The sequence below is a fragment of the Natator depressus genome, chromosome 2 (genome assembly GCF_965152275.1).
Source record: "Natator depressus isolate rNatDep1 chromosome 2, rNatDep2.hap1, whole genome shotgun sequence".
NCBI lineage: Eukaryota > Metazoa > Chordata > Testudines > Cheloniidae > Natator > Natator depressus.
The window spans coordinates 12,260,582-12,288,579 of record NC_134235.1 but is presented as its reverse complement, the minus strand read 5'-3'; the positions used below and the strand labels follow the sequence as shown (position 1 = coordinate 12,288,579).

Below are 27,998 nucleotides of genomic sequence, written 5' to 3'. Positions count from 1 at the left end.
TAAATTTTGGGGTTCTTTTATTTGGCTTCTCATTTATGAACCTTCAGGGTGCACTTGGGTCATATTTTAAAACTTTCCTCTAAAACCAGGAGGGTTAGCCTCACATCACAGACCATTACATCTCACTCAGTTACCCCTTCCTTGAGCCCAATAACTTGTGTTTGGCTAAAGCACAGCTTCCAGAAATGCACCCGGTCTTGACCTGACATCAAATGATGGATAATCTACTACTTCCCTTGATAGTTTGTTCCAAAGGTTAATCACCCTCACAGTAAAAAAATAAAATAGTATGCCTCGCTGCGAATTGGAATTTGTCCGGTTTTGGCTTCCACCCATTGCTTCCTGTTAGGCCTTTCTCCACAAAATTAAAGAGCCCTTTAGCACCCAGCATTTTCTCCACAGGAAGGAATTTATACACTGTAATCAAAGTCAGGCCTCAATCTTCTTGTTGAGAAACTAAACAGATTGAGCGTTATGTCTCTCACTAGAAGGCATTTTTTTCCAGCTCTTGAATAATGTTTGTGACTCTTTCCTGCACCGTCTCTCGTTTTTCAAGATCCTTTCCAAAATGTGGACACCAGAACTGCATCAGTAGTCCAGTATTGGTCTCACCAATGCTGTAATCAGAGAGGTAAAATCACCTCCTTACACCAACTTACTGCTTCCCTATTTATACGCCTGTTTAACTTTAGGCACCCATATTTGACCATTTGGTCCTATATACCTTGCACTCAATCAGCAGTAGCATATATTATAACCCAGGAGACGGTAGCAACCAGCCCCATGCTCAGTCCATTTAACTAAGCTGATCTCTGGGGCTGTTCCTAGGGATGAAGGTGTCAGCCCTTGTTAAAACAGTCCAGCCAGTGATTTGATGGCAATGAAGGAGGCCCCAGATGCATTTGCAGTCATAGTGCAAGAAACGTTTGTTTGACTGGTTGCTGACACTGAACTTGCTTTCCCCAAGTGAGTTGGCTCAGTGAGTTTGGAAACTGTGTGAACGTATTCATTCTGCTAAAGACAATACCTGCAGCTCTGTACAAAGTTGAGATAGCGTATCTTCCACAGCTAGCTCCGCTGGGGGCACAAAAAAGAAAAACCAAGTTTGAGAAAAGCAGAAGTGACACATTAACTCATTCAACCCTCTATGCTCCACCCTCCACGGGCAAGAGTCTCCTTGGCTCTACACCCAAGATCTCTGCTCAAAAGCCCCTCTCTTTCCTTAATGGTCAAATCCTGCTCACTTTACTCCAGCACCTGTTCAATGGGACACTTGCCTCAAATAAGCGTGCAGGATTTGGCTCTTCCTATATGGGACTCCCAGTGGTGTAAGCAGCAGCTTGACCCAGAAAGGGAGCTTGCACACTACAAAATGCCCTACCCCTTTTCCAGCAAGCAGCTGTGTTAGGGCTAGTGCTGAAGCACCCCAAACTTCCACTGTGGTCAGATTATTGGCAGTGCTCAGCGCTGCACCAGAGGCACCCAGCACTTTGCAGGATTATGCCCTTTACTTACTTTATAATGCAAGGTAACACAGTAACAAAATGCAAGCTGCTAAGTGCCCTGGCAAAAGCCTTCCAGGGCAGCAAATGCTTCAGCCAATTGCCCTATACTTTCTTTCTTCCCCAATATCTGAGCAATGAGGCAAGCCAGGCTTGTAAGTCTTTATGCAGCTCTGGGTCTGAAATCTGTCAGCTCTTTGGGGCAGGGACTGTACCTTCCTCTGTGTTTGGAAAGCCCTTGGTACCTATTGGGCCCTGCCACAGTGTCAGTAATAAATCTTATATTTGGAACATGTGCATTCGTTTCCTTTTCTGCATCTATGCTCAGTGGTCCCAACCAAAATGTTTGCTTTTGGGCCTTAGTGTAGACCTAGCTTTTAAAGCTTGCAACTGTCAAGTTAGACGGCCCCAGGGAAATCCCATGCTGCAGTTATGCCCCATCAAGTGTGGCTCATAGAGACATTCTGCAAAACTTCATAAAAACGGGAGATCTGAAACAAAACCTCAGGAACTTTGGCTTGCGGAATTTGCAGGGAGGAGCCATCACTAATAATAACGAGTATAGAGCACATGGCCACAAGGGAAGACTATACAAAAACGCCTCCTATTTAAATGTGCAGAGTAACCATGAAGGGACAAATTGACACAAGGGTGTCTAACTACAATTTCGCCTATTCATAGGCGAAACCACTGGGGGCATGAACACACATATCCACACCCCATCTTTTAATGTTTTGGTTCATGCTTCAGTCCGGACTCATGCATTTGCACTCTTGGTTTCTCAGGCTTCCTCCAGATCTAAAATGTAGGCTGACATAGCTACGCTGGTCTGGGGAGTGAAAAATCCACCCCTTAACCAATGCTGCTATGCTGACCTAAACCCCAGTGTAGGCACAGACAAATCAATGGAAGAACACTTCTGTTGACATAGCTACCGTCAGCTGGAGAGGTGTTGTTCCCACGCCAATGGAAAAACCCCTTCCTTCAGTGGAGGCTGTGTCTACACTAGGGCGCTGTGCTGGCATAGCTAAGGCAATGTAGCTGGTATAGTCCCTGTAGTACATACCCTTAACGTGGAAACTGGATCATCACATTTTGTATGTATAGACCATGGGCCTAATCAATGCCCACTGAAGTCAATGAAAAGACTCCCAGCGACTGTAACAGGCTTTTGATCAGGCCCCAAAGTCCTGAATCTGCAATCAGATATTTTAGACTTGTAAATGAGAATGGAGGATTTCATTCCTAAGTGGCTAAACAGTTATATTTGCATATACTGAATCTGCATGTATAGCAAGAGTGTGTGCAAATGAAATGCATATTTATGCATCATAAACTGTCTGAAAATCTGGCCCATGGGATGCAGAAATGTAACCTGTATGTGTTTTGGGTTTTTTTATATGTGTGACAGATGAAACTCACAAGAAGCAATACCACCTTCCACCTTTCAACTTCCAAACCTGCCAACGTGTGATACAAATAACCTCTACATGTGACCAATAACCAAAATGCATGACACCTGTGTTTTGTTGTCAAGCTGTAATTGACAGGTTATAATATCTTTTAAGTACCAGATCTGTTTTTAAGGATGTTTTCTCACTGTGTGAATGAAATAAACCAGATTTTTTAATTGGATGCAGGTTATTTGAGGGAGGGGAACATGCGGCCCATAACAGTGAATGCAGCAGGACAGGGAGGTGGAACCAGCCCCAGTGTGGGACGTGCAGCACAATGCTTTATAGCTGACTGCTCCGATGGTACCTACAAAATCGATATGGGAGACATTCTCTCTCTCTTTTTTTTAAGCCATTGGTCAATGGAATGGGGCATGTCTCCCGCATCAGCTCTGCAATCCTAATATTGCCAGCTAATACCTTTTCAAAATATATACACATGAAAGTGCCAGCCATACTTCCTATATCCAAAGAAACAGGTTGGAAAACAGAGGCTGGCTTGCGGAGTTCTTCATTTCTAATTAACTTCTCGGTACCACTGCAAGCATGAGAGAGCACAAATTCATGAATGCAGGCCTGCAACCCTACAACAGTGCTAGGCCTTGAAGGTCTGGACTCAGTATCCTTACTAGTGCCTTATAAGGTCTACAAAGCCATAGTGGCTTCTGCTTCAGGGGGAGAATCTATTAAACTGCTGAATTAGGGAGAAAAGCAGAATACGCTTTAAAGAGCATGTAGTAATTATGCTATTATCAAGGCGTTTGTGGTAAAAAGCAATACATTCTAAAGCAGCAATTGGAGACTATGTTCTAATACAATTTACCCTAAATTGAGTTTCCCCCCCTTAATTTGAAAAATATTTGCTTATCGGGCTGTTGGTTCCTAAAGTTCTCCAACGCCTGATAGGGAGCTCAAGGCTTTGAAAGGCAACCAATTCCAGATATCATTCAAGGAAACTTATTCCTTCTAAACACTAACGCGATCTTCAGCTAGTATAAACTGACTGCAGTAAAGCGATGTTGATTTACATCAGCCCTGGCTCATGATCTGGCCCTGGCTCATGATTACCCTAAAATAAACACCAAAAATAAAGTCAGGGGGAAAAAACCCCTAAAATCCCACAACCAACTGGAAAACTTAGTTACTACAAGGTATGTTTAAAATGAGACCAGTCAACACTAAGAGATGTAAAATGTCTGTTCTCTTACCTAACTTCAGTTGTGGCAAATCTGGAATCTCTTTCATTATGACTGTGTAGTACACATGAAGCCCTCTGTATGCATTCAAGAGCAGCAGACACAGGTCCTTATGCCATTTGTATGCATGCTGCATGCAGTTTTCAGAAGGGACATAAAAGCTACCCTGGATAGGGAAACAGAAGAAAATAAATGCAAATTAAAATTTATGCTCTTCTTTTGTGCTGGAGGTTTTAAAAATGTGAGTGTGAGATGCCCCATAATCTTGCATCCTTTAGATCACATTTCGATCTTTACTTCCACTCATCATCAGTGTACAAAGAACCACACACTTCGTGCCACAAAAGAGGATGTTCAGAGCATGATTCCAACTGGTCCTTTCCTCAGGCATTAGCTCCTTTTCTACATCAGAAGCAGGAAGCCTGAGTGTGGGTCTGTCACATGAGGAAGCAATCGGACAGAAGAAAGTATGTTTAAACCCAGAAGTCTCCAAAACCTTTTGTGAAAAAGGAATAGCACCTACCTATAGATGTACATAGTAGAGCTTGAGCAGGCGTTTGCGATATTGTAACAAAGTCAAAGGGATACCCTCCATTTAAAATCAGAACCTGACTACATATTTCCTGCCTGCAATTGTTATGAGCACAGCCTAAGATTACTAGAACTGAAAGAAAGAAGATAAAAATGTTTCCCTGATTTTTTCAGTTTGTTTACTTTGTGCATTTGACAGCACTTTGTAGATAGTCAGTTTCACTGTTCGCCCTGTGTAGTGAGCTAAGCCCTGATCCTGCCGTTAGCTCTGGATTTGATTGCAGAATTGAGGACTGAAGAACTTTCCCCTATTGTTTGTGTGGGTTTTTTACCCAGAACCCCATGAGAGAAACAACACTTTAAAGAGGGAATTCAGGAGCAGGTGCCCATTATTCAGATCAGCATTGTCCCTTTAAGTTAGAAGGACAGAGAGCCCCAAACCAAACCCCTGTACCCAAACTTTCTTGAACACTAGCGAAGTTCAAACACTGATTTGCACAGTGCAGCTGGGCCTTCCTCCTACAGTAAAGTGGCTGAAGTACACACCACATCATAACTCTCCTGCACTGAATATGGGTAAGCAGAATGGCCCAGAGGTACCTTTTCAACTCCAGTGCTTGATACCGACACAGTGAGGGATTCAGATGTCAAGAAGCATGCCGATCCTGGCTCTGTTTGCACATGTCACACACTGAACTTCCGCACTGCGCAGATTACTATCCACTTGCTATATTCCCTGCTGACTGCAGCATGCAGGGGACACCACTGAGCAGTCAACATTTCCCCACAGGCACTATCTAGCAGTATCTGGGAAAGGACAGCAGTTCTCTGTGCTTAGAACAGGGGAGGGTATCTCCGGACTTATCTTCCCACACGTGGCCTGCAAGAGCATGAATTTGGTGGTGTATTTTCCCAGGAGTTAGGTGGGATTTTGTAATGGACACAGGGAAGCAGTTTGTCTTGATGGGTGGGAAGACACTAACATAGGGCTTCTCGCTTAGCTGACACACCACGGACTGAACCTAGGACCTCCAAAGCTACACCCATAAGTCTCCACAGCTTGAGCTAAAGGGACAGGCGCTGTAGATGGGGGCTGCAACAGACTCACACCCAGTGGGGATCAGACACAAATGAGAATGCGTAACATACACCGAGCAGTGAATTACAAGGGCATGGAGCGGAAAAATGGTCTTTCTGCAACCTCTCCTCCTCAGTGCACCCACACAGGGGCAGCCATGATATGGATCCCAGCCCTCCAACTGTCCCCTGGCAGGTGGATACCTGCATTTGCACAGACCCCCACTGATTTCAATGTGGCTTAGTATGAGCATAGGGGCTTGCCCATGTGGAGTCAGTCAGGGCCAGGGCTCTTGCCCAACACTTGTATTTCTTGTTGGCAAATTTTAATCTCCATTAGACACCCTCCGGGGTGTCGCTGAGTTGTGTTTTAAATATTAGCTTTAAATCCTGAAGGTTTGGAAGTTCTGAGCATTCCACATTCACAACACAGTATCTGGGGACCTTGAGGAAGTGGAAAGGGGGAATGAATAGAGAAAAGGTGCTGGAGGAGGATAAAAAAGTGGAAGTGGCTTGCTAAACTTTTTAGAGTCAAAAATATACCACTGCCATGTTATTTAGGCAAAACCATTCTGACAAATAAATACTATATTAAATAACAGAAGTATCTATTTGTGGTGCATTGTAATTACTCATTCTATATTTGTGATATATTAGATCTTAGTTGCACAACAAGACGACGTTTTAATAGGTCTGTTTGCAGCTTCTCTTGACGTAAAACATCGTGATAATACAAAAATCATAAGAACCAGGAAAATGAAACATCAGGTGGGATCACAAATGTGTGAGTTAAATGCAGCGAAAATCTTTATCAATTAACTCTGTTTTAATTACATTCATGTTTGCATAGTTCTCAGATGTTGTTTTCTTTTAAAATCCTAACCTATTTTTCAAATTGATTTCATATGAATGGTTGGAGGCCCTGTGTCAGAGATCAGTTAATGCACCTTAGTTAAGCACAGGTTTTGTGAGAATGGTTCTTGCAGAGACCGATGTAGTGCGAACAATGGGGGAGGAGATGCTATTTATAAAAATGTTGCTTTCTGCACAATATATTGGGCAGAATCTAGAGGTCGGTGACAGTCCAGAGCAAGAGCCAGGAGACCTAGTGTGATACCAAACCAGAAAGGATTAAGCAATTAGCAGGCTAAATGACACAAATTTAACCTTTAAAAACATATTAGAAAAGTATATAAATTGTAATTAGGGCCATTCCTTATAAATAGCTAACAAACCCATGTTAGATAGACTAGTGCTTTGAAATGTAGACTTGTACTGGTAGCGAAGTAGAAGAAGATAGTGACTGTATTTGTCCATGTTTACCTATATCTTGTCAGAGGTTAACAATGTTAATATATTCTATTGATCCAGAGACCAAAAGGGAATATTAACATTTCGATGAAACTTGGATGTAATAATATCATTGTCTACATTTCTCTTTGAAGTTTGTAGTAAACTGTCTATGAACTGTTGAAATAGTTAATTGCCTTATGCTGATCAATGCAACTAATTACCTATGTATACACAGGAAACAGAATTGACTTCTAAGCCATAATGTTTATTACCTTTCTTTATCCAATTAATGCCTGCTGCATTAACTACTGTCAAGAGGTTAATGCAGCCTGCCAGAGATCTATAAATGAACTCTAGGGCCCCAATCCTGTATCTCAGATCTACTTAAGCTTGTTCAGGGGAAACTTGAGTCACAAGACTGAAGTCTCCAGCTCCAAGTCTGGATTACCCTGGTATTTCTCATGGAAGAATTTATACAAACTCTGCATATGAACTGCCTATTTGGATTATAACCTATGGAATTGATTCTGAAAGAACTTTTTGCAACTCAGTGGCTCACCATCTCTACTATGAACAGACCTAAAAACTTTATTCCTATCTGTATGTCCTCATTTGCTCAAAGTGTAATGGCTGCTCTAGAATTATAAATACGTCCAATGTAAAATTATACCTTAGTCTCTTGGGAAAAGAACCTCTCAACCTTTTCAATTAATTGCTTTGCTTTACTAGTTGTTTTAATCCCCTTGTTATGTAGGCACAAGAAGCTTTTACTGTACCTGTTCCAAATGGACCTGTATTGACTTCTGTTTTTAAAGCTATCACAAGTTGCAATCTCAACCCTTTTAGAATCATGGAAATGTAGGGCTGGAAGAGACCATGAGAGGTCATCATGTCCAGCCCCCTGTGCTGAGGCAGGACCAAGTAAACTTAGACAGTCTCTGACAGTTCTTTGTCTAACCTGTTCCTACAAAACCTCCAGTGTCAGGGATTTCCCAATCTCCCTTGTAATTCCAATCTCCCTTGGAAACCTATTCCAATGCTGAACTATACTTACAGTTAGAAAGTTTTTCTAATAAGTAACTTAAATCTTCCCATTATTTCTTGTGCTACCTTCAGTGGACATGGAGAACAATTGATCACAGACCCCTTTATAGCAGCCTTTAACGTATTTGAAGACTTACCAAGTCCCCGCTCAGTCTTCTTTTCCCAAGACTAAACAAGTCCAATTGTTTAACCTTTCCACAGAGGTCAGGTTTTCTAAATCTTTTATCATTTTTGTTGTTCTCCTCTGGACTCTCCAATTTGTCCACATCTTTTCCAAAATGTGGTGCCCAGAACTGGACAAAATACTCCAGCTGAGGGCTCAGCAGTATGCAATGGAAAAGGACAATGACCGTCCGGGTCTTAAATACAACACTCCTGTTAATACACCCAGAATAATTGTAGCTTTTTTTGCAACTGAATCACATTATTGCCTCGTATTCGATTTTTGCTCCACTATAACCCCCGATCCTTTTCAGCAATGCTACTGCCTACCCACTTATTCCCCATGTTGTAGTTGTGTACTTGATTTTATCTTCCAAAGCGTGGTACTTTGCACTTGTCTTTATTGAATTCCATCTTGTTGATTTCAGACCAAATAAAAGGAAAAGGTAGATGGGAAGCAAATGGGGAAAAGATGATTTGGGAGAGATGAGAGAAAATGCAGACTCTGCAATTGTTATTTTTTAATTATCTCTTCATTTTCTATGCTATTTGGGGGAGACATATTTATTCTGGACGAATGAATCCAGCCCATCCTATTAGTTACCAAATGTTGTTACTTTTTAATAGCTGTTTGGTGGGCTATATGGAATGAGATGCTGACTGTCAGTCAAGTTACCAGTGGATTGGATGTGCACATCACCAAAACCCACTACCAGAACCGGTGCTAATTAGCATCCTCAGGCAAGGCCAAAAATTAAATGGATTTGGACTTGGAACTGTCAGCACTAGATTTTAAGGCCAGAAGGGACCATAAAATCATCTTGTCTGAAATCCTGTATAATACTGGCCATGCGTGATGTGCTCCCCAGGTTAGAAATGAGATGTGCTGGATTAGGAGCAAGTGGAGGAATCTTCCTATTTCCTAGATGTTCAGTGGCTAAGGAGAGAATTTCATTATCCAGAAAGGTCAGTCCAGCCCCTCTGTTTACCCAATGTATTTAATAGGAAACTCATTTAATCTCTCTGTTCCTCAGTATACTGACATAAATAGACCTGGTCAAATACTAGGCAAAAAAACAATTAACAAATATTTCACAAGTATTGTGGCTTTGGTACAATTTTACTACAGTCTGTCAACGCAGACTCTTATATTGGTTCATCACTGTGACATCTGACTGCTTCCAGAACCTGAGCATTTGTGACTCAATCCCCAATCTGTAAAACGGGGATAATATCTGAGCTCTTTGCTGTTCACAAATTCACGGAGATTCAAAACTGGTTTGTATACTTGGTCAAATAGCTGCATGCAGGGTGACTCTATTGAAACCAATGGGATCTTTGCCACTGACATGAATTGGGTAGGATTTCACCCCCTGTGTCTAATATGTATACGCAATTCACCAATAATTTAGGGTGGCCAAGTTAGGAACAGGGATACTGAATACCAACATCAGATACGTTACAAAGAATCCACAATCTGCCTTTATTAATACAGGCAGATTTCTTTTTAGCGCTGCAATTACATCAGTTGCTATGGATGAGAGATCAAATTTAAACTGACCCGTCAAAGAAACATACAAAATGTTCTGCTTCTTGACTTCACCCAGAAGACCACACTAGGCAGCATAAAAAGCAAACTCTACAAAGCCCTGCTGAATGCATTTAAATAAATGACCCATTTAAACCAACAGACCTTCTGTGTGCTGCTGTTTGCAGCCAATCAGTTTCTCCTCTAATTGACCCTATTACTTTGCAAATGTACTTTTCTTTTATAAAAAGGGAAAGTAAAATAATTTTAAAAAACCCAAACACTAATTAAATAAGATTTGTGCCAATTCACTAGTCTAACACAGAGAACAATTTGTAACTATCCATTTCCAATGTAACAAATCCATCTAATATCAAAATACCGAATGGATTTGATGCTTTGCAATATACTGTACTGTGCTTTTATTTGTGTTGTATTCAAGCAATTTCCCAAACCATGTTAACTGTATGCAATGTTCAACAACTGCACGAACAGTTGGTAAACTGGACCCTTTATATTGAATCTAATTGAGGACAGCATTACACAACTCATATTCAACTGCTAACAAATTAGTTGTCAAGAGTTTTAACATACTTAAAAGCCATTTTAGATTGAAATCACCATCTTGGCGGCCTTGTTAATTAAATTAGGTTAGGACAGCCAGAAGTAATGGGCATTGCTCATTTCACATCAAGTTCTGGAAATGACCATCCAGCTGCATATGCATGGAACAGAGGAACAAAAATCACATCATCCAGCAATGGAAGAAACCTCTTAGGTCGTTGAGTCCATCTCCCTGCCAATGCATATTGCACCCTATTGGACAGTTTCTAGTCTAGTTTCAAATACACCAAACAATGAGAGTCCATGATTCCTCTTGGGAGCCTGTTTTACAGTCTAAGATCTCACTGTTGGGAGAAGCCCGGTCCTAACAAAACACAAGCTTACATTTAAGCACATTAATATTATTTTATTACAATAGTACCCAAAGACCCCAACCAAGATTAGGGGTCCATTATGCTAGATGTTGTACCAAAACACAGTAAGAGACAGTCCTTGTCCTGAAGAGCTTACCAACTAAACAGACAAAACTGACTGCGGTGGGAGGGGAAAACACAGATACAGAGAGGTTAAGTGACTTGGCCAAGGTCACAGAGCAGATTAGTGGCAGAAATGGAATAAAAGGTAGGGGTAACTTTAGTGGATCTAGGATGATTTACACCAACTAGGTCCAGGCCTCCTGAGTCTCATTCCAGTGGCCTAGTCCACTGGATCATGCAAAGGATCAATGGGACCATTCAGATTCTTATTGTTAAGTGCATGCTTAAATGCTTCACTGGTTTGGACTTCAAATATGCAGGTAGTCCCACTGAAATCAATAGGACTGCTCATTAAGTCAATGTAAATAAGGATGGAAGATTTGGGACATAAATTTAAAAATATATATATATATATATATATATAAATGAGGGTAATACTTACAAAAGCACCTAAGTCTCATTTTCAAAAGTCTCTTAGGCACTAAGGTGATAAAAATCCATGGGATTTAGGCTCCTATGTTACTTTGAAAGCTTTATCCATCCTTACCACCTCTCCAAACAGATAGCTATAATGTACTGGGAATGCAAAGTAAACATGCAGGGTGGTCTACTTGTTCCCAGACAGGAGCAATTATTAATGAGCCTCAACAGTGACCAGTCCTCCTGCCAAAAATTATTCTGTATTTAGAAAACAGGAAACAATACATAAGTTATTGTGTCAGACAATAAAGAGTTGTTGGCAAGTATAAAAGCTTGACATAGTTCACAGATCTAAGAAGTCTACACAGAACAGTTCTTATACCTATTTAGTAGCATGCCAACGTTCCTTGTGTATCAATTCTATCAATCACCCAGCTCTTTCTCCTAAGACTATGTAACTAGCATGATACATGAGGTCTTACCCTGCTTAGAAAAAAGCACACATGTATTACCAAGTTGTCATCTATCAAGAAGCAACTTGTGAGAGCAGGATCAGAGTTTCCTCCAGAGCTGGGCCAAGACCAGGGGCGAGGAAACTTTTTGGCCTGAGGGCCACATTGGGGTATAGAAATTGTACGGCAGGCCATGAATGCTCACAAACTTGGGGTAGAGGTGCGGGACAGGATGAGGGCTCTGGCTGGGGCGCGGGCTCTGGGGTGGGGCCAGAAATGAGGAGTTCAGGGTGCGGGAGGGGGCTCTGGGTTGGGAGTGCAGGGGGGTGAGGGCTCTGGGGTGGGGCTGGGGATGAGGGGGTTGGGGTGAAGGAGTGGGCTCCAGGCTGGGACCGAGGGGTTTGGAGGGTGGGAGCGGGATCAGGGCTGGGACAGGGGGTTGGGGTACGGTGAAGGGGTGTGAGGGCTCCGTCTGGGGGTGTGGGCTCTGGGGTGGTACTGGGGATGAAGGGTTTGGGGTGCAGGAGGGTGCTCCAGGCTGGGACCGAGGGGTTCAGAGGGTGAAAGGGGGATCAGGGATGGGGCAGGCTGCTGAGGGGTGAGGGCTCTGGGTGGGGGTGCTGGCTCTGGGGTGAGGCTAGGGATGAGGGGCTTGGGGTACAAGAGGGGGCTCTGGGCTGGGATCAAGGGGTTCAGAGAGCAGAAGGGGGATCAGGGCTGTGGCAGGGGATTGGGGTGTGGGACGGGCTCAGGGGTGCAGGCTCTGGATGGCGCTTACCGCAAGCAGCTCCCGGAAGCATATCCCCCGTCCAGCTCCGAGGCATGGCCAGGTGGCTCTGCGCGCTGCCTCGTCTACAGGCACCACCCCTGTAGCTCCCATTGGCTGGGAACCGTGGCCAATGGGAGCTCCGGGGGCAGCCCCTGTGGACAGGGCATTGCGCAGAGCCATCTGGCCGTGCCTCCGCGTACTACGCAGGAGCCAGAGGGGAGTCATGCCGGCTGCTTCCTGAGAGCCGTGCGGCGTGGGTAAGCCCCCAACCCCACTCCCTGACTGGAGCTGAGGGCTGGATTAAATGGTCGGAGGGGCCAGATGTGGCCTGCGGGCCGTGGTTTGCCCACCCCTGGCCTAGACTATGAGTGTTGATCCTTTGAGACACCATGTTCCCCAGAAATGTGAAGACAAAGTGTTTGCAACAGAAGTGACTTTACAGAATTTCTTGGCAGTGTGGGGTAGCTGAACTGGTCCCAGGATATAAGACAGATAAGCTGAGTGAGGTGACATGTTTTTATTGGACCAGCTTCTGCTTACACAGAGCTGAGAGCTTAGGGTAAGGTCAGAGCTCTGGAGAAGATAAGATAAGAAGATAAGATAAGAGCTCTGTAGAAGCTTGGAAGCTCATCTCTCTCACCAACAGAAGCTGCTCTGATAAAAGATATGACCTCACCCACCTTGTCTTTACGAAATGTGGACGGTAAAGGGTTTTTTACCCTGTACTATAAAACATTAAGCCAAACTCTTTAGATAAACTGCTTTATGGGACCAGAAACTGCCTTTTAATGTGCATATTATATCAATTTAATTAGCAAATTACCTTGCTTGTACTGATTTACTAATCTTCTCTAAAATATAAGGTGCTTTGTTATCTAAAGCTATAAAATTAGTGACCGAAATAAACCTGTTATCCTGTGTTTATATGGCTGCTTTATTTGCTCTTCACAGAAGCAAATCCAAAGGCATCAATAAAGACAATAATTAGGAAGAGATCATTAACAATGTATTTTTTGTTCACTCTTGGTCTTCTGCAAAATCTGATCTGTGAGAAAACTTACTTATGTGTTTACTAAACACAGGGGCTGATTATGACAGTATTTCTACTGATCAAAGGAGTAACAACTATATAAGCTGTCCTCGCTTACAGACAGCCCCCCAACCTGAAGCAAATACTCACCAGCAACTACACAGCACACAACAAAAACACCAACCCAGGAACCAAACCCTGCAACAAACCCCAGTGCCAACTCTGTCCACAAATCTATTCAAGGGACACCAGCATAGGACCTAACCACATCAGCCTCACCATCAGGGGCTTGTTCACTTGCACATCTACCAATGTGATATATGCCATCATGTGCCAGCAATGCCGCTCTGCCATGTACATTGGCCAAACCAGACAGTCTCTACGCAAAAGAATAAATGGACACAAATCTGACATCAGGAATTATAACATTCAAAAACAAGTAGGAGAACACTTCAATCTCCCTGGTCACTCAATAATAGACCTAAAAGTGGCAATTCTTCAACAAAAAAACCTTCAAAAACAGACTCCACCATGGAGTCTGCAGAACTGGAATTAATTTACAAACTGGACACCATCAAATTAGGCCTAAATAAAGACTGGAAGTGGTTGGGTCATTACAAAACCTAATTTCCCCCTACTGTTACTCACACCTTGTCAACTGTTTGAAATGGTCCACTCTCATTACCACTACAAAAGTGATTTTTCCTCCCTTGGTATCCTACTGTTAATTGAATTATCTTGATAGACTGACCTTTCTCTTGGTAAGGCAACTCCCATCTTTTCATGTGCTGTGTATTTATACCTGCTACTGTATTTTACACTCCATGCATCTGATGAAGTGGGTTCTAGCATACGAAAGCTTATGCCAAATAAATGTGTTAGTCTCTAAGGTGCCACAAGGACTCCTCATTGTTTTAACAATATAAAAGTGACCTAAGATCCAAAGTAGGCCTCATATTGCTTACCAATTTGTACAAGACTAATAGGAACAGTTTAACTATGGTAATCAATTACATTATCATCCTTTGAATGAAAAGCTGGGGATACAGGACCCCTCTACCTAAAAGTGCAGCTATACACTGAAAAATGCCTGTAGAAATGGCCTGGCGGACTTCCATTTTTGTTTTTGAATGATTTTATATCAGAAGTGCTCTGTTTATGACTTACAATGTGGTTTTCCGAACTACCAGTCCTACAAGCTCACTACGATCTTGAATAAAATCACACAGAAAAATTATAAAAAACACCATGTCACCCCTGGGTGAATACTTTTCACAAAACAATCACTCCATATCTGACCTGCTGGTCCTCAAAGGAAACCTGCAAAACACTGTCAAAAGACAATTCTGGGTGCTTAAATTCATAACTTTGCTAAGCACTGAAAAATCATGGTCTTATTAAAGACACTGGATTCATGACTTATTACAAAAATTTGTAACCCACTAACCCCTCTTTTCTGTCTTATGCCTGCAGAGGTGTTAACTGGCCAGGGCTCCGTGAATGGTCTCTTACAATATGTGTGAAATACTTATGCTAAACAATCTGTCCCAGCTTCCTTTTAGCTGTGACACTCTGAGTACCTTTCCCAGACCTGAAGAAGCGCTCTGTGTCTGGTCTCTTTAAGCTACAAAAGTTGGTCCAGTAACAGATATTACCTCACCCACCTTGTCTCTCTAATATCCTGGGACCAACATGGCTACAGCAACTCTGCAAACAACAATGGAAGAGTTCAGCAAAACTCAAACTTCTGGAAGCCCAGAAATACACATGACAAAATTAAGGTTATCCAAACCACCTAGCACTGGTAATAGCCACCTTCTTATAGGTGGAAGTGGTATCTTTTGTGCATGTGTGAAGGGATTGTTAAATTTGGCAAGTGTGGTATAGTGTTTCTGGGAAGCTTGCTCAGTGTTTTAGGGTACGCCATGTGCAGGTCGTGCCTGTCCACTACAATGAAAAGGCAGAGTGGGTGTGTGTGTGTTATGGGTGACGTGGGGCTTCATTCAAAAATGTCTGAGTTAAGGTTGTGTGGCCATTTGCCATACCTGTGTATTTCTTGGCTTTCAGACGTTTGCGTTTTGCTGAACTTGATGTTCTGGATGGGCACAGGAGTGTTGTATGTAAAGCATGGGAAGTAACTGTCCCACCCTTCGCGGCACTGATGAGGCCTCAGCTGGAGTACTGTGCCCAGTTGTGGGTGCCACACTTTGGGAAAGATGTGGACAAATTGGGGAGTGTCTAGAGGAGATCAACCAAAATGATAAAAGGTTTAGAAAACCTGACCACTAGGAATAGGGCTGCCAATTATGGTTGGATGTAGTCCTGGGAAGTTTAATCAGGTGACATAATCTTTAATTAAAGATTAATATTTAATTTCTGGAGACTCCAGGGCAACCCTGGAGGGTTGGCAATCCTACTGAGGAAAGCTTAACAAAATTGGGCATCAGCAGGATAGCAGGCTCAGGAGTGTAAGTGGCCCATTCATCTCAATTAGATATTCCCAGCTGAAAAAGAATATCCTATGGAGATTAATACAGCCTGAAACAATAGCTCTGTGATAAATGAACAGCGGGGGCGGGAGGGCAGCTCCCTTTAATGGACACCCAACTAGCCAGGTAGCTATAAAATCCCTCTTAGTAGCTGTTCTCTACTTGCTTTACCTGTAAAGGGTTAAAAAGTCCACAGGTAAAAAGAAAGGAGTGGGCACCTGACCAAAAGAGCGAATGGGAGGACTACAACTTTTTAAAATTGGGAAAAACTTCCCTTTGTCTGTTCTGTTGTTTTTCTCTGGAGAGAGGGGACAGAGCAGAGACAGGGCTGGGACTATGCTGTAAAAAGCTTTTTCTGAGATATGGAAATCATCAGATCATACCTAAACCTACTCATAAATCAGAAAATGTCTAGAAAGACACGATTAGGTTTATTTCTGTTTATTTCTTATTGACTCATCTGTGCTAACCCCAAATGCTTTTGTTTTGCTTGTAACCTTTAAACTGGACCTCAAGAAGGTTATTTTTTATATTAAATTTTTGGTAAGTGTTTTTTTTTAAATCTAGCAAAAGCCTAAGTTCCAGATGTATTTTCTTTCTTTTTAATAAATTTTACCTTTTTTAAGAACAGGATTGGATTTCTGTGTCCTAAGAGGTTTGTGCATATGTTATTTAATTAGCTGATTTCCTTTGTTTTCTTTCTCAGCTCTTCCCCGGAGGGGGGGGTGAAAGGGCTTGAGGGTACCCCACAGGAAGGAATTCCCAAGTGTGCCTTCTTGGGTTCCAAGAGGTTTTGCATTTGGGTGGTGGAAGCATCTACCCATCCAAGCTCAGAGAGAAGCTGTAACCTTGGGAGTTTAATACAAGCCAGTATTAATTTTTAGAATCCTTGGGGGCCCCCACCTTCTGCACTCGAAGTGCCAGAGAGGGGAATCGGCCTTGACAAGCTCTGTGATGTGTGAAGTTTCCTTTTCAGTCAGTGTGTGTTCCCTCCCTACCCCTCAGGTCAAGCATGTCCATTCTCAGCTCCTCACCCCAGGCTCAGCAGCATGTTCTTGGTGCATGTTCTGAGCATACCTGTTCTCAGTTCCCCACCCAGACAAGCAGAGCACCCTCAGATCCTGGCTTACATGGGGGGCATTAGGCAGAGGGATTCAGACACCCAAAAAAAGGCTCACATAAGGAGGGGCATGGAATTGGTCTCAAGGCTCCCCAGGGGTCACTGACCCCCAGATAAAATGAGGGGGTTAGAGAGTGGGGCTCAGACACCCTCAAAAAGGCAAGGCCCCCCAGATCCTGGCACACACAAGGGACCAGGGCTCAGACATCCCTGGGGGCAGGGACCCCCAGAGCCCAGCTTATATAAGGGAGGTAGGGAGACTGGCTCAGACAGGCAAGTCCCCTCCAGAGCCTGACTCACATGGGGAGCAGGCAAAGGGGTTAAAACCCCTGTAGATGGGTTGGGCCCCTCAGATCATGGCATACACATAGGAAGGGAATGTGGGGTTGCCAGGTGCCCTGCCCCTATTCTCCCCCATTTTGCCCTTCCCCCTCCTCCATTCCTACCCCAAGTCCCTATCCTCTCCCCAGCACCCGATCCCCGAACCCTCTCCACCGTTCCCACCTACCCCATTCACGCCCAACCACCCTCCACTCCCAGTGAGCATTTGCTTGTGTGGTTTATTTTCTTTGCAAAACATAGTTTTAGCATCTTCTCAATATTCTGCTGCATTCACATTACGGTCCTCCAAAATCATAGAAATGCTGGCACCTCAGGAGGTCAGCAAAGTCCAGCCCCCTGCATTGAGGCAGGACCAAGTAAACCCAGACCATCCTGGAAAGGTATTTGTCCAACCTGTTCTTAAAAAAACATCCCATGATGGGGATTCCACAACCTCCCTTGCAAGTCTGTTCCAGAGTTTAACTATCCTTATCATTAGAAAGATTTTCCTAATATCTAACCTAAATCTCCCCTGCTGCAAGTTACGCCCATTACTTCTTGTCCTACTTTCTTTCAGTGGACATTGAGAAAAATTGATCACAGCAGCCCTCTATAGCAGCCCTCCATATTTGAAGACTGTTACCAGGTGTCTCCTCAGTCTTCTTTTCTCAAGACAAATCATGGCCAATTTTTTAAAATCTTTCCCCATAGATCAGGTTCACTAAAACGTTTGACATTTTTATTGTTGTCCTCTGGACTCTTTCCAATTTGTTCATATCTTTCCCAGAGTGTGGCTCCCACAACTGGACACAGTACTCCACCTGAGGCCTCACCAGTGCTGAGTAGAGCAGGAGAATTACCTTCTGTGTCTTACATACAACACTCCTGTTAATACACCCCAGAATCATATTCGCCTTTTTCACACCTGTATCACATTATTGGCTCATATGCAATTTGTGATCCACTATAACCCCCCAATCCTTTCCAGCAGTACTCCCACCAAGCCAGTTATTGCCCATTTTGTAGTTGTGCATTTGAGTTTTTTGCTTCCTAAGTGTAGTAATTTGCACTGATCTTTACGGAATTTCATCTTGTTGAATTCAGACCAGTTCTTCAATTTTTCAAGGTTGTTTTGAATTTCTAATCCTGTCCTCCAAAGTGCTCCCAGATTGGTGTCATCCACAAATTTTATAAGCATACTCTCCACTTCATTATCCGAGCCGTTAATGAAAACATTGAATAGTACCAAACCCAGGACTAACCCCTGCCTGCAGGATCTCACTAGATGCACCCTCCCAGTTTAACAGCAAGTCATTGAAAGCTAGTCTTTGAGTATGGTCTTTCAACTAGTTGTGCACCCATCTTGTAGTATTTTCATTGAGAGCACATTTCTCAAGTTTGCTTATTATAGAATATTGTGAGACTGTGTCAAAATTCTATATATATATATACACTTACTAAATTCAGAACACATATACAGTTTCCCCCCCATCCAGTGTCCTGTCAAAGTAGGAATTTAGGTTGGCTTGGCATGATTTGTTCATGACAAATTCATGCTGCCTATTCCGTATAACTCAAGATCATTACAAAGTGATTGTTTAATAATTTGTGTCAGTATTTGTCCAGGTATTGAAGTTCAGTTGACAGATCCATAATTAGTGAAGTTCTCTTTGTTCCCCTTTTTAAGATTCTATCGTTGTCTTTTGGTTGTCCTCACTTCATAGAGAAGGACTGGAGCAATATGCCTGCTTTTTTTCTTCAGCCTTTTGGCATGGATTGGATTTGAACGCAGAGAGCCTGAGGTGGATGCTCTGCTTCAATGACTGTCACACACTTCAGAGCCTTCCAGCTCTACTGGTAGCTTTTCAGACAGTTAGCCTTTCTCTCTGCTCAAGTCCAGTGTAATTCTTATTGTGCCTATCTGGAGATGCAATCCCTTTGTCAAATAATGTTTTAATTTGCTTTCCCTGGTGGGTGCCGCACACTCTGTTGGGGTAACCCTCAAGTGTCTGAGATGCTGGTGCGATGATCTGAGCCCTAGTCTGATCTCTGTCTGTGAGCTAAAAAGCATTGCCACAATGTGTCAATGTTATGAGAAGCTGGTTGTGGTTTTTTGCCATGGGGGCTGTATCTCAGGGGCCCCTCGGTCAAATGGCCCCAGATTTGGATTGCTAACCTTACCATGTGTGCCATGAGGTACATCAAATTTCAGGACAGTCCAATTTACCATATATTAGAGCACTTAGAACAGCTGAGCTTTAAACAGAAAGCTGGTCTTATCCTTCACTATAGCAGAGCTGTCACTGCTAGAATTAAATCCGTCAGAACTTATCTGTAGCACTAAGTAAGCAGTGGAACAGATCTATTGTGAGTTAGTGCAGCGAACTGGAGAGAGTTATGTCTACACGCAGGTTTTGTCATGGATCATTTCACCAAAGGCATATCACTTGTCTCCATTGCTTTATTTATACCAGCGGATCATACAGAACCCCTACCTACACCTTATGGGTACTGCAAGGCTGCCTTATTTGTAAAGTGTGTTGAGATCCTCTGGATAAAAGGTGATGTAGATGTGCCAAATATTTACCTTATAAAACAAGCAAGGAGGTGGAGGGTTTTAAAAAGGATTGGGGTAAACATGCAAAAAAATCCATTTAATGCAAAAGGGATTTAAAACCACAAAACAAACAAGACATCTAACCAATGCTGTCAGGACATTGCACAAGAACATAATATTTCTGGTTTAATTATAGTGCAGAATGTTCACCCACTGGTAAGAAAAGGCAAACTCACACCCATTACTGTGATCAAACAAGGACCCCTGAGCAGAAGAGCTGCCATGTTATTAGACATCACCCCAGGCAGCAAACATAACCAGACAGGAAACTCTCATTATAGTTGCTAGCACCTCTGTCTTGGCAAAAAGAGAAAGTGTTTGCATTGTAGAATAATGAGCTCGACATCGCTTTAAGGGCAATTGGATGCAACTAAAATTTTATGTTACACTTTTAAATACATCAACAGAGAAAGATGTTTCAAACTTGTGCCCTGGTGTGCTGACGTCTACCAGCTGGTGGTGGATTTGCACTCTTTGTATCTTTGCCATTAGCTGATTGATGCAAAAAATCACTACATAAGTTATGTTATCTTAATACTTTTGTTAAAAGAGTGTGATCAGTTATTTAGGTGGCGATATCAAACTGGTATCAGTTTAATCAGTTTTGTCACAAAGCAAGTACTAGTTACACAGTAAAAATAAAAAAAAGACACACCAGTTCCTAGCTGTCCCTTTCCATAGGACACGTTATTTTTTAAAGCTTAGAATTAACAAGGCTTCTTTTGCAAACTTCTAAACAGTGTCCAAGTGATCTAATATTTAGTGTGCAACTGTGACCCTAAGATCCCTTCAACGCCAGTTACTAAGGGGTCACTGTCTCGTAACAGCGACTCCTACAGGCGTGACAAACTCACTACACCTAACACAAGGCTGTCTTAGTATTTGTCTGTAAAGAAGGTTGTGTGAGGGATCAAATCAAAGTTTATATTATACTGTCATTATAAGTGCTGCGTTATGTACGTACGGGTGATACTTACGAAGTTGTATGTCTATACTATAAATATGTGTAAGGCATGTAACCAGGCGGGATTGATCAACAAGTTTGTCCTAGACAAATGAATGTTGACTTGTCTGTTTGCCTGTGTTTCCAATGTAAGTCAAGCATTGTTAATGGCAAAACACAATGGAAACTGTATTTTCATGTAAGTCAACAGGAAAAGCCAGGTTGATGGGGATGGGGGATGTTGCAGGGGAAGACACTAGAGACTAAAACCACAGGGAGTTGTCTTGTCTCTGGGCTTGAAACAATGAGTCCTGGGGCTATATAAGCACAAGCAAAAAAAATTGTTTTCTATTCACTGAGCAACATTCTTGGCAGAGGGAGGTGATTTGTTACCATTATCAGTCCCCAGTTGGGACTGCAAACCAGAAAGCGCTGCAGAAAGTCTTTGAATGTTAGACAAGGATTGTAACCTGCTAAAGTTATGTTTAGTCTCTTAGCATGTTACACTTTTATTTTATTTGTAACCAATTCTGTTTCCACTATCCTCACTCCGTATCACTTAAATCTCTGTTGTTTATTGAAAAACTTAGTCTTGGTTTTGTTGAATATTCATCTCAGTGCTGTAGTATTAAGTCAAGCAAGAATCCGGAGCTGATCCCAACAGGCTGGTGTGTACAGTATCTCTCTGGAGACAGCAAACTTGGCAATTTCTGTGAGTGTCCAGCAATAGGGGCTGGATACTATAGGAGGAGGCTTTTTGAGGGAGATTGGGGTGCACTTAAAGTTAACCTGCAAGGTGAAGTAAAGACTGATACAGGAGATCGGGTGGCTCATGGGGTGACAGGAGCTGACACCCAATTGAGCACAAGCAACTCTCTCCAGGGGGGAGGGAGGAAGGAGGTAACCTGCATGCCCTGGGAAAGTGTCACTGCAAGCTCTTTGGGGAACCTTCTTTTATGTTGGGAAAGTGCCTTGTACAACCTATGGGCTACCAGAAACATATACCAATCGGTGGCTGTCATAAATATAAAGGGAAGGGTAATCACCTTTAAAATCCCTCCTGGCTAGAGGAAAAATCCTTTCACCTGTAAAGGGTTAAGAAGCTAGGATAACCTCGCTAGCACCTGACCCAAAATGACCAATGAGGAGACAAGATACTTTCAAAAGCTGGGAGGAGGGAGAAAAACAAAGGGTCTGTGTCTGTCTGTGTGATGCTTTTACCGGGGACAGAACAGGAATGGAGTCTTAGAACTTAGTAAGTAATCTAGCTAGATATGCGTTAGATTCTGATTTCTTTAAATGGCTGAGAAATTGAGTTGTGCTGAATAGAATGAATATTCCTGTCTGTGTGTCTTTTTGTAACTTAAAGTTTTGCCTAGAGGGATTCTCTATGTTTTGAATCTGATTACCCTGTAAGGTATTTACCATCCTGATTTTACAGAGGTGATTCTTTTTACTGTTTCTTCTATTAAAATGTTTCTTTTCAATAACTGAATGCTTTTTTCATTGTTCTAAGATCCAAGGGTTTGGGTCTGTGGTCACCTATGCAAATTGGTGAGGATTTTTACCAAACCTTCCCCAGAAAGTGGGGTGCAAGGTTTGGGAGGATTTTGGGGGGAAAGATGTTTCCAAACAACGTTTTCCCAATAAACCCAGATAAATGTTTGGTGGTGGCAGTAGAAGTCCAAGGGTAAAATAGTTTGTACCTTGGGGAAGTTTTAACCTAAGCTGGTAAAAGTAAGCTTAGGAGGTTTTCATGCAGGTCCCCACATCTGTACCCTAGAGTTCAGAGTGGGGAAGGAACATTGACAGTGACAGAATATGCATGCATATGCAGAATAATAATACCCAGATGTTCTAAAGCACTGTTCATCAGCAGATTCCAAAGTGCCTTACAAAGGAGGACAGTATCATTGTCCCATTTTACAGATTGGGAAACTGAGGCACAGGGTGATGAAGTGACTTAGTCCAGGTCACCCAGCAGACCAGTGGCAGAGCCAGGAAAAGAAGCCAGATCCCCTGAGTTACTCTTTTTCATTTCACAGATACTGGTTTCTCATTGACAGAACACAAAAATACACCTGTATTTTTAAAGAGATATTGAGTTAATCCTTCCCTCCATCACTGGATGGAGTAGGGATGGGCATCAGGAAACTGGTTACAGCTCCCCAGTCGTAAGCCAGCCTTGCCATAGCGTGAGTTAGACCAGCCTAAGAGCTGCCCTAACTTACAGCACTGGTGGAGGGGCCGAAAGAGACCTTATATCACAGTGAAGGATCAGCAGACTGGGGTGAAGCTCTGCCATGTCCCCTCCGCCTGCAGTGTGCCCTCGATGCCAGGGTGTGGAGTCGCTGGCATAAAAGCTGGTGGAGTAAGTTCCCCTCTGCCAGAGGATTTCTGTGCTGGAGATCTGCAGCCAGAATCTAGCCTTTGCATTGTCTGAACAGCAAAAAGGTGCTGGGAACATAACAGTATCTGGCTAATTGGAACTTTAACATTGGGACTAAAAAAGCCGTCACATTCTGTCTAAAGCTTAGGGGCAGGTCAACAAGCAGCCCCCGGGGAAGAGAACTACCTGCATGGAAATATGCTGTATTCTAACCAAGTTGTATGCAAGCCACAAAGAACATGGGCTAGATTCTCTGTCCTACTCTGGCCCCTTTGCACCACGCTGGTAATGCAAAGGGGCCGGGAGGCTGCCACATCTCTCAGCTCGGGGGCGTTTCTGGTAAGTGTTGGGATGGCAGAGCCAGTTTTCACCCCCCCCCCCCGCAGTCTCTGACATGGGGGGCCATGCCTGGCAGGGGAGTGGTCAGATTACACCGCCCTCCAACAAGCCCCAGGTGACCAGCAGCCCCGTGGAGGCCATAGCATCAGACAGAGACTACAGCAGTCCTGAAGCTGTTCTAAACTATGCTAAGGCCAGGATCCATATAGACCTGACCAAAGAATTAGGGGAGTTGCAGCCAGCTCCTTCTCTCCCCACACCACATCCAGGAGATACTGGAGAGAGCAGTGGCTCAGTGTGTCTTTGCATTACACCTAAGCAGGAACACAGGAACCCTGTGAAGTGCCATCTGTTACATGAGAGGAATTGGGCAAGGCGAGGCTGCCTGCCTAGGAACACAGGCTTTCGTTACACACTGCCAAACGGTGCCAGAGAGGAATCAACTTCAGGCACCGACTTACACTTCTGGCAGAGGTAACTGCATTGACCTCAGTGGAGTAAATCCCAGTTTACGTTTAGATAGCTAAGGGGAAGGTCAGTCCCTTCGTATCTAAAAGTAGCACGGAGTCCTGTGGAATCACCACCGTGGCTGGCTCAGAGCAGCCAGCCGGGGACTCGGCTTGGCTTCAGGCTCCACAGGATCTGGGCAGGGCCTGCACTCCAGAGCTCTTGGATATACAGGGGCGTGGAGTCCTTCCCTTGCTCACTCTGCTCCCAGTTTCTCCTGCTAGAAGGGACATTGCCCTGGAAACTGTGCAAGGTAATCACAATGGAGGTCATAATGACTTGGATCTGAAGGAACACCTACAATGCTGTATGCATCCCATGTGAGCCTAGAGCATTTCCCCTGGGGTGGACGGGTCATGTCCTTGAGGTAGTCTCATCCACTAGGGAGCATGGGGCTCACCCCTGATTTATTTTCCTGAATGTGACCCCTGAAGAGGCATCAGGCCTGTGCTTCTCTGTTGTTCTCAAGTCACCTTGTGGCTTTGAAATATGCAGTTAGAAGCAGAAGCAACAGATGCACTGAGAATCAGAACAAAGCTACCTACCATCCTGCCTCTTTCACAGGGACTGGCTGATTCAGCTGATGAAGCCAAGAGAAAAAACAGGCACGTCGTCTCATTGTCTGATTGAAACAGAACCTGCATGTGACATGGTGACCCTATGAGATTTAGCAGGTTTGCATCTGGCGGAAGCTGTAGGAAGTGTGTCCAGGACGGTTTCAGCTTTTTATAATCCCTGCAGAATAATCTACCAAGACAGCAGGCAGCGATCACTAGTTTAGAGCTGCAAATTCAAATCTGCCTGTCTTATGTAACTCCTTTGACTCCACTGGAGCTACATTCAGGAGGAATGAGGCCCATGGACACCTCCCTTTGGATCAGCAATTCTTCAACAATTGCTACCTCTGAATTCTGTGGTTAGCTATATTGAGTACAATGCTTCACCATAACGATCACGTGAACTCAGGCCCAGTGAAACTTTGCATGAACTACGGTACAGACATGATAAAGCCTAGAACATAAACTATGCACAAGGCTGTGTTTTAGACCTAGAGAACACAGTGTCCTCGTATACTGCTGGATACACAGTCTCCTCCTCATCAGCTCTTAAATTAAAGCCAAACGTGGCAAGGCTCAGAAGAGAAGCCATCCAGCCTTTGGAAGCAGAATCCACTGCAAACAGGTTCATGTTCAGGAAACATTCATTGCAGGGAAGACTGAGCACAAAATAATGTAAATAACAAGGTTTTTTACAACCTGCAAAGCCTGATGGATTTTGGACCATTTTAAAGAAAGCCTATGGGCCAAATATAGAGGTGGTATAAATGGGATATGTTACACATCAGTAATTCAGTGTAAACTGGTGTGATTTATATACTGGTGGAGGCAGGGTTGTAGCCAGAAAAGCAACTCACAGGAAGATGTAAAGGAATACAGGCTCCTCTTATTTAATCTCTCTCTTCCTAGCACCCTCCTGTTAGCTGCTTTAGCAGCTACCAAACCACCTTTCCACTGGTACGTTACACCCACCTAGACATGTCCACCATTAGGAATTTACACTGAGGCAGAATATGGGGACCAGGTTGGTGCACCATTTCAGCTGTCCCCATCCCAGACCGATTCACCCCCTCCTTCTCTCCCATCCACCCACTTTACATCCTCCACCTGCCGTCCTGAAATAGCTCTTGAGTATTTGCCCAATCATTTCCATTGCTTCAGAGCGAGGCACATTCCAAAGATGCTTTGTGTATTTTAATGTTGCTGTGTAGGCCAAAAGCCTAATAGGAGGAAATTGTCTCAGGCAAAATTGTACTCCATTTTGCTTATTTTGCCTTATACTCCATATTGCTAGCCTTGAATTAGTAAGAAGAAATTGTTCTGAGTTTATTTTTTGCTGATTGTGTTAACATTTGTTTTTAGAATGATGGAAGTTTTATGGCTGTAATTGCCTTACTTGCTGTTTGGTATGAGTGAAGAATGTACGGTAATTAACTGAGAAAGCACAACTGGGCTGGTCAAGAAGGGAGTGGAGGAGTCAAGAGGCACCAACTTTATTATCAATCACCCGGATGGCAGATTGAAGACTTGAAAGCAAAGGCATCCACCCCAAGGACAAGATAAGGAGTTGAGCCAAAGGGACAAGATAACAAACAGCTGTGGATCCTCTCGGTGACAACTCAAAATAATGCTAATTAAGAGCAACCTTGAATACCTCGTGATTGACAGCTCCGGTGTAACACAGCAAGGTCCAGAGACTTGTATGGGAACTTATCACTATAAAAGAAGGGTTTATTGCCATGGGACTTTGGGTTCGTTCTGCATCAACATCGGAGTTTCAAACGTGTTTGACTTAGGCCCAGCTCCCCTCCCTTGTGTGCAGTTTCAGCTGGCTACCGGAACTGACCGAGCAACACTAAGGACTGGTAACTATAAAATCCAGCTGCAGAACCTTTTCGGGTGTATGTGTATGTGTGAGAGAGAGAATGGAAGCATATGCTGATTTCAATGCTTAAATTGTACTCTCAATAAAGGCGGCATATTACCTTATCCCCTTTAAAAAGATTCTGTGTGCTTCTTATAAGCATAACAGCTGTGGGGCTGCAAAAGTGCTACATCGGCATTCCAAACTTCTGTGACATAGGGGGACATGGCCGTCTGTAATAGCATGGACATAAATGTGGTTCTAAGACTCCAGGGTGGATCCAGATGGGAGGAAGGATCAGAGCTTGAATGGACACTGGAAGTGGTCTAACTGAGGACAATATAGAAAAGAAAGGTGCTGTACCATGGGTACACCATGGGTACACCATGGGGAGGGGGTGTCTATGCCTATTGGTGGGGAAGGTACAGGCCTTGGCTGAATGCCCCAACCCCACCTTAAAAAGACAGGTACAACATTTCCTGGGGTTAACAAGGTATTACAGATGGTTCATCCTGAACTTCATCACAATTGCAGCCCCCAATTATGGACTTGGTGAAAGATACAGCCCCCCGCCCAAAGTTCTGATGGTCTCAAGATTGCACTATAAGGTTTCATAACTCTGCAGGTCAACTGGTTCAAGAGCCCATCTTGTTCCACCCTGATTTCTCAAAGCCTTTTATCTTACAGACTTCTGATGCCTGTAACGTTGGCCTGGGGGCTGTTATCACAGGAGGTGGAAGGAGAGGAACACCCCATCCTTTACCTCAGCCAAAAGCTGTTCCCCTGAGAAGTTTCATACTCGGTAATTGAGGAGGCCCTGGCAGTGAAGTGGACAACTGAGGTCCTCCACTATTATTTATGAGCCAACTATTCCATCTGATGACAGCCCATGCAGCCCTCTCTAGTGTTTACATGCCATTAAAGACCACAATCCCTGGATCATGCAGTGGTACCTCTCACTACAGCCATATCAGTTTGAGGTGCTGCCCTGAGTAGGAAAAGATCACAAGAATGAGGACTTCTTCTCAGGGGATGGAGGAAACTTGTCAACACAGACCGACACCAGACTTGCGGGGGAGGGAGAGTGATGGGGTTTAAAGATCTTTCTCCTGCCCCACTCCCGGATGAGGGGGAATAACTGAACACTGGGAAGTGAGCTGGGGAATGTTTATTGGACAAGGGAGCCACTGAGACTGACTGGGAACTCCCTCTGAGGGTGGATGGTGACTAAAATCATGCCCTGAACTGAATAGAGAGCCGGGAGGTAGCAAGGGGCCTGGGGAAGGCTAGTCAGATGCGTACCTCTCTCCCTTGGGCGCTGGGCTGGGACCCAGTGGAGACGGAGGGCTTGGCT

General features: G+C 43.6%; 1 protein-coding gene across 1 annotated transcript in view; it reads right to left on the bottom strand.

The window, feature by feature from the left end:
• Positions 1–27,998, bottom strand: part of FAM135B (family with sequence similarity 135 member B) — a 334,802-nt gene that overhangs the window by 30,638 nt on the left and 276,166 nt on the right. Inside the window, exons 8-9 of the mRNA XM_074943811.1 lie at positions 4,165–4,318; positions 1,028–1,077 (exon numbers count right to left, since the gene is read on the bottom strand). Coding sequence (XP_074799912.1) covers positions 1,028–1,077; positions 4,165–4,318 — 204 coding nt within the window. The remainder of the gene's footprint in view (positions 1–1,027; positions 1,078–4,164; positions 4,319–27,998) is intronic.